This window comes from Melopsittacus undulatus, chromosome 2 (assembly GCF_012275295.1).
Source record: "Melopsittacus undulatus isolate bMelUnd1 chromosome 2, bMelUnd1.mat.Z, whole genome shotgun sequence".
Classification (NCBI taxonomy): Eukaryota; Metazoa; Chordata; class Aves; order Psittaciformes; family Psittaculidae; genus Melopsittacus; species Melopsittacus undulatus.
Genome location: NC_047528.1, coordinates 62362353 through 62370158, shown reverse-complemented (window position 1 = coordinate 62370158; position 7806 = coordinate 62362353). Strand labels below are relative to the sequence as shown.

The following is a 7806-nucleotide window of genomic DNA, read 5'->3' as shown; positions in this document are numbered from 1 at the left end:
GAATTTACGATTGGGAATTCAGACCTGCTGAATAGGGAAAAATAAAGTGTGTAAATAAACACCAGCTCCTCCAAGGCCTTTGTAAGCTGTGTCTGCTCTGCAGACTGACTCAGCTCAGCAGCTTTCCATGACTTGCAGGCTCACAAAACTACGATCTCTCTCTTCTGAGGAGAGGGCACCCACCTTCTTGCAGAGAGGTGCACCTGCAGTGCGATGCAGCGGTGGTGATGATGCAAAAGTACATGCACTAAGTTACAGAGAAAGCAAGTACGAGCTGTCACAGGTTTGGGCAAAAGGAGGAAGGCCATTAGAAAACAGAGTCTGGCAGTGTGCTGGACTGCTCCTAAGTTAACTGCATTAACAAAGTTAATTTCCTGTCATTTTTTTCTGCCCCAAAACAGACAAAAACTGCATCCCCTCACAGCTTCTCCACTATGCTGTGCAAGACAGCACAGAGTGCTTTGCAGTATCATTACCCCCAGCCGTCCCACAGTGGGGAGGGTCTTAATTCCCCTTAAATTCCTATTTGTAACAAAATGTTGAGGGTGAGGGACTGGGCATTTTATCACAGGACAGCTTCCCAGGTGGAAGATGCGTTTCCTTGCTCAAAGCAGCTTTCTCTGCAGTGGGGCAGAGCCCAGGTTGCTGCACTTGGCTTTGATAGTACTTCAGGCCACCCCAAAGTTCCCTGTGCTTCAATGATTTGGACCTTCCAGCTATGTCAGCCATGGCATGGTGAAGGGTTTCAGAGGATCCCCCTCGCTACAGAGAAGAGTGTCAGAAACGAGGGAAAAAATCAAGCATGAACCAGCTGATGCTTGTTTCAGCCTGTAAAGGGAAACAAGGTGGACAAGAAGTTGTTGCCACATTTGTTATTATGGGATAAGCAAGGGAGAGTGGGGAAAGGGAATAGGAAAAGGACTAGAGAACCAGGGTTTGGGGTTTTTTTGCAGGAAATATGAAGTCTTATCTCAGAAAAAACCTCCCTGTTATGGCATCACATTCAGGAATCTGCTGTCATACAAGAGGAGCCATGTTTTTCTTCAGAGCAATTGCTACTGTTCCTGGTAGCTCTAAGGAGTCAGAGCCACAAATAGGGCATTCTCTTCTGCTGCCACTTTTGATCCAAGCACAAGGATACATTTGCAGTAGAGCAACTACAGATTTATGGTGGCTGCATTCCCACTGATTTCTGGAAGGGGTTGTACAGATGGACTAGCAATGCTGAGTACACACTTCCCCTGCTATTAACAAAGCACTTCTTCCCGTGGATGGGTCTTCTCTGATCAGCCTCTAACAATCTTCAAGGGCTTCTTGGCCTCAAGCAGCGTTAACTCAATACTAGTAAGACTGGGGACTAGCTCAATGTATCACACTAATCAAAGCTCGGGTTTGTCCTCTGTTATCCTGGTCTCTAAGGCTAATGAATTTATGCAACTGTGTCTTCCCCCTGCTCCCTTGCCTTTTCTCTCAACTTTGAAACTCAACTCTAACCCTGACTGAAGTGAAAGTTTTTTCAAATATACTGGACTCCTGGAAATGCATTAAAAACAGATGACAGAGACATTCATAAATGCCAGAGGGCAATGCGCTCACTGGCTACGAAGTGTCCATATACATTAGGAGAACTGCAAACACCCTAGACACAGGAAGACTGTCAGATCAGATCATTATTTCCCCATACAGCAAAAAATCTAACATAAAGATAGACATGAGACTTCTCTAGACTATATATTCACAGAACTACTTGAAATAAATTTGGTCTCCAAGCCCCACTATATCTTGTCTGTAGAGCAGCAATGTGGTTTACAGTGCTCCTGAGCAGCCTGCTTACAGAAATAAAGCAACAGGACATAATGGTTTAAAAAAAATCATAAAATCCAACTGTGGATCTCCCACTGTGGTAACTTCCAGCATCAAGGGTAGTCCTTCTTGTGAGGTTCAAGCAACCCACAGCACTGGATGCCTTGCACACATCTAGAAGGCTGATCTCACTCGCCAGCACCAAGCCTGCATTTCATCACAGACCTCTGCTACACTGCATAGTCTGTACTAAGAGAAGAGGACATGCATCCAACACCAGCTGAGCAGCCTGTTCATGTAGATCACTATGACTAAATAAGCACTTCAAAGCATCCATTTATATGTCATGCTAGTTTTACCTTGCCTGCCTGCCCAGGTGTCAGCAGAAAATCCCAATTCTCAGATTTCCTGAAAAAAACCCCCAATTACAATACATTGTGTTCTGGCATGGAAATGAGAACACATCTCAGCTTCATTTACTTCCAGCTCCCATGTTTCCAAGCTTTCAGTGCTGTATTCAACTGCTGTCCAACAGAAGTGGCTCTTCTGGCAAGGCAGCCACCGCTTCTTACCTGTGGTTCCCTGCAAACGTGATTACTTCCTTCTCCTACTGAGACGTGTAACCCCAGATGGGAGCAGAGAGTATCTGCCTTCTCAAAGACTCAGTTCAGACCAGATAAAATTTGAAGTTATCCCAGACTTTCAGTCTTAAGCACCTGAGGAGTCTGTTTTAACAGCCACGATTCATGCCTTTCGAATCAGCTAGAAGGCCAGTCACTGGCTTCAGATACGAAGAGTGGCAACAGCTGCCTCAGCTGCTGTTTCTGGAAGACACAATTTAGAATGAAGATGTGAACTGAACCAAGGACTTCTGAAACAAAAGCTAGGAACAGTACAAGGAGAGTAGCAAATCAATACAGCCTGCTGCTCAGGCACAGCGGGATGCATGCCACACACTTACAGATCAGCTGCATTGGTATCAGCCATTTGCCCTCTCTCTGATTTGCTTTTTTTTTATGAAGGAAGTCAGGCGGTGAAGTAACCTAAAAAGCTTTTAAATTCCTATCTATACTATTGAAACATTCAGACTTTGTAAGGGATCTCCAGAAGCATGCTTATTCCAGTAGTGTATGTATTTTGCACTGAAGATGTCATCAAATGAAAATGAGCTCTGGAAGTAACAACTAGTAAACACAGTTCCCATTTATTCTCACTGTCTGCTCTAAATGTTAGACTAAGGTTGCACCCTTGTCCACCACCTCTTCATAGATGCCTTGGCATACAATGGCATGATTTGCATGAGTAAAATATAAGGGGAAAGAGCACCTTCTCCCAGACATAATCTTGATCTTAAGGGTTAAAACCACCATGCTGGGAGCTGATGAACAATCCTCAACACAGAACTACTGAAGTGGGCACTGCTTGCACATATATCCAGCTGTGCTTTGTGCACTGTGTATCAGTAATGGCAGTTTACAGGCACATTTGGAGTATGCACACCACGGTGTACTTCTCGGGCAATTTAATATGGAAGATCAAGTAGTACCTAGGAAAAGGCTTCAAACAAAAAAGGAGACCTCAAGCTGCTCAGCTCTAGAAAACACGAAGGCAATGTGTAGTATCTATATTCTACCTCTGAGTCCAGACAGGAAAATGGTGCTTGGCTCCCCATCTTAGTTACAACATAAGACTTCCACTGGAATAAAACTTGTGCAGGTAAGCAGGGAAGAAACTGTTTTGTCTTGAAAGGTTTGCTGCAGACCCAGCCCAGACAGGGCACACAAACAAACTCAGCAGCCCCATCATTGCTGGAGTCCTTGGAGAACTTTACCAGACTGGATGGGACTCCAAGCCTTGCAAGCACCAGGAGGCTCTGATGCATGACGTACTTGAACAATGGGGCCTAAACACCACACTGCTTGTAGAGTCTTCCCTTGGTCAGGGCATCACATCAGCACTACAGGTAACTCCCACTTTGACCATCACTCTAAAGATACTCAAAAGCTAATAAAACATCAAACTTCAATGAGATAAAGTCAAATCACTTTGCTTGCTAAAATTTAGCATTTTGAAGTGGCACTAAGCCAAAATACCTTTTAGAAACTCTCTACCAATCCCCACCTCCTAGATTAAAACTAAAGAGGCACTATTAAAAATAAAAGGAATTGGATCTTTTTGGTTGGTGGGCTGGTTTGTTTTTGGTTTTTTTTTTTTGTTATTTGCATGGTTTTTTTGTTTGAAAGCATTTACTGGCAAGCTTAAAATGAAATCATTTCCTCAGACAGAGAGGTTGCAGTTAGACTCTACAGTTTAAAGAAAGTCCTATACTCCTGCATCACTATCAGGTAGCTGACTTGGAATAAATCATGATGGTTTTGGCTAATCTATTTCAACAGAGATCCTGCAGCCCTTCCTGCATCTCTGTTGAGAGACAAGCAATGAAAACCTGAAGTTACTAACTTCGAGCTAATAATTTACAGACTTACTTTCTAATTAATACACACTGAATGCACAGATGTGTAATGCTAGAGAAGTGCCCACAGTGAAGCCCTGAAACCAGTAAAGAGAAGTTTCAATATTTTATTAAAATAGCATATTCAACCACTGTAACCAATTATACATTAACTTTATTCCCAGAGTACGCACAACACAGTAGTGATTCAAAATATCCTTATCCATGGTAATCAATGAAAATATCTCAAATTCAAGTGTACAACTAAAACTAAACCTTTGAAAAAAATCTCTCCTTTAAAGAATACATAAAGCTCTCATACAGAATTCTTTTAAATTCCTCTATACGTAGACATCAATGTCTCTCACCTGACATACCACTAGCTTTTTTCTTATGCATAGTAGAACATCTCATATTTTATAGTACCCATTTTATAAATAAATTGGCATTTTCCATTCCATTTGTGTTTATCTTCAGCTTCACAAAGAAACCAGTAAATAAAACTGTCAAGGACAGTCACAACAAAATGATCTCACAGCAAGATATAAAACTTGAAGATACTAAAAGATGCTTCTACTCTATTTTACATAAAAAGACAGATTTAAAAAGTGCAAGGCAAGATTTGCAGGGGGAGGGGAATATTTGTTATTTTTAGGCACATCCACTTCTTTAAAGCAAGCTTCAGAATGAAATTCCAGTTTGTTCTTCATGATACCTGTGTTTCAAAGTCTCCCAAATTAAAAAAAAATAAAATAAAATAAAAGAAGAAACAAAAAATTACATCCGTCAAATGTCAAGCAAGGAACTTCCCGTCCAGCCAACAGCCTTCAGTTATGTCTTGTTCTTCCTTTTTTCATCCTTGCGGGTTTTGGTTTGGGAATATACTGATTGTTTGCCTGATACTCAAGTTCTTTACGGAAGTAGTGAATTGCTTTATTCAAACCTTCTTCCAGTGGGACCTGTTCCCAAAAGCAAGGAGAGAATCATATCACTCTGAGTTCATATCAGCCCTTTTCACAACAGCATATTTTTTAATACAGCTATGAAAAGACTGCTAGAAGTGTCATTCTCAGCCAATGTAAGTATTAACAGCACCACATTCTGGTTACTTCTTAGCACTGCTGATGCATGTTAGCTTTTAATCATCAGATATATTTTCTGACATAGTAAGTCAAAAACTCCAACAAATTTAAATCCCCATCAGGTGGTTATGATTGGTCTGCTTATACATAATTGTGCCTTCAAATCCTAATGCACTGAAAGAGACAAGCATGTAGAAATTGAAGCCCCTTCTGTTATTAATGACTGAAGATCCTCTTTCACAGAATCTCACTGACTGGTTATAAAGGTGGTGGGTTTTGTTTGGTTTTTGGATCTGTTTTTTTGTTTTTACTTCTTCAGTGCTCCACTGATATACAGAAAAAGAGATACAAATTATCACCCAGTATCTCATCTGGTGCCCTTAAATCCTATACAAGTAATTGCAATTCTTCATATTTTATGTCTGTAATTTAAACACTATGATTTACATATGGGAACAACAGAAATACTACCCACTTTTCTCAGGAGCCATATGCTGTGACATGCTCACTGATAATATCAGCAATACAGGAGGATAAAATAACAGCACAAGAACTACTTGCCTTGATGCACCAACACCGCAACTGCTACTTCAGAGTAAGTGTTGTTACCGACTGTGCCAAACACAGAAGGCCAGAAGTAAAATGTTCACTATTTTAAACCTGTTGTGATTATAACACTTGCCATTGTGCTTGTGCTTTCAGGCACAGTCTATTTATGACAGGTGCCTCTGTGAATCCTTTTTCAGAATGGTCTGGAGTTGCCTTTTTCTATTAACAGCCTTACATTTACTAGGTAAGTTCACATGTTTCCTGGAAAGCATTTTGTCTGCAAATCTAAAAAACCCTACAAACCACTGTGCTAGCCAGAAGGGGACCTAAAAAAGTCACACATTTTCTGGGGATTAAGTAGACCTTGCTTCCTCAAGGAAACCAGCTCTTATCATCAGCTATGCCTGGTTCGACACAGTTAACTTCACCAAAAAGGTTGAGAAAGGAAAAACTAGCAACCACGGGCATTTTAGCTGTGCAGAACCACCACAACCTTAACATCACCTCAGGTGGCTGGTAACTAAGCTTTAGAGGTGGACAGACATTATTGTGGGTGGTGAGATGTTAGGCTAACCATGAGAACATTTCAAGCTTACCAACATTCAGAACAAGCCCCAAACACCTCTACATGTAATACTTGTAGTCCAAAATAAGGGCTTCTTATTCAGGTTTACTTTAGTCCAACAGAATAAAAAAATAAAGAAGTGTCATCTCCCTGATTAGCTTCTGTTTTGCTTGAGTTCCCCATATTTCCCTTTAAACAGATTCTAAAAGACACATTTTTCTGGTGCTCATATTTCTCCCTATCAATCCAAACAAAACTTTTTTTGGTTACATGCTGTTACAGGTAATCTTAAAAATGGTCTTACTCCAAAGAAGTACAAAAAATATTTTAATTAAATAAATGCATTTTTTCCCTTCCATAAGGCATGTTACCACAGCAAAACAGCAGCTAACTCATTAGCTCCCATAACTGTGTACCACATATTTCAAAGGATTCACCTGGCTTACAGAAAGGCAGACACTGCATACCATGCATGTGAAAAGTTAAAATTGTTATCTATACAATGTTTTCTTCCTACTTAAATGTATTACAAATGCTAATGGTAATCTGCTCTTCTGCATGGCACAAGCCATACAGTCTTGCCCATCAGTACCTGAATCATGAGCTAGGGCAACATATAAGAGACAGGCCTTTAAACAATTGTCCTGGAGACTGTGTCAAGCAGATATTCTGATAACCAAAACGTATCATAATATTGTAGTCCTCCATCCCCCTCTGCCACTCTGTCTTTCTGCATACAACAGTAATACAGCTGTACGTACCACAGGTTCCCAGCCAAGCAACAACTTGGCTTTTCTGATGTCAGGTTTTCGTTTCTGAGGGTCATCCTGTGCTTCTGAGAGAAATTGGATTTCACTCCCACTGCCTATTAAACAAGAGACTATGTGTCATCATCTGCAATTCACTATGCTTTACATTTACATCTTTCCTACCTATTGGAGCATCAGGTCTTTCTGCAGCTTTTTCCTTCTTAATTCTACCACTGAACTGCTTTCCACAGACATAGCTGCACTGCAGGCAACAGCTGGGTGCATCAGCTGTTCCACAGCAACATGGATTCACAAAGCATTTCACACAGATTTTGACATGGATTCACATAAAGGAAGTTATGTTTGACCAGTCAAATAACCTTCTATGATGAAATGACTGCTCAGGTAGGTTCTAGGTGGACACCAACTTGCATGTTAGCCAGTCATGTGCCTTTGCCACAAAGGTGTCAAATTGTATCCTGGACTGCAGTAGGAGGAATGCTGCCAGATGGGTGAGGTAGATGATCTTTGCCCTCTACCCAGCACTAGTGTGATATATCTGAAGTGCTGACACCAGTTCTGGGCTCCCCAGTACAAGAGAGACAT

General features: G+C 41.1%; 1 protein-coding gene across 4 annotated transcripts in view; it reads right to left on the bottom strand.

Moving 5' to 3' along the window:
• Positions 1-4363: 4363 nt before the first annotated feature.
• Positions 4364-7806, bottom strand: part of UXS1 (UDP-glucuronate decarboxylase 1) — a 62324-nt gene continuing 58881 nt past the window's right edge. For all 4 annotated transcript variants that reach the window (XM_034059990.1, XM_034059991.1, XM_031051161.2 and 1 more), the window contains 2 exons: positions 7213-7316; positions 4364-5214 (listed from right to left, as the gene is read on the bottom strand). In XM_034059990.1, coding sequence (XP_033915881.1) covers positions 5083-5214; positions 7213-7316 — 236 coding nt within the window. In that variant the 3' untranslated portion in view covers positions 4364-5082. The remainder of the gene's footprint in view (positions 5215-7212; positions 7317-7806) is intronic.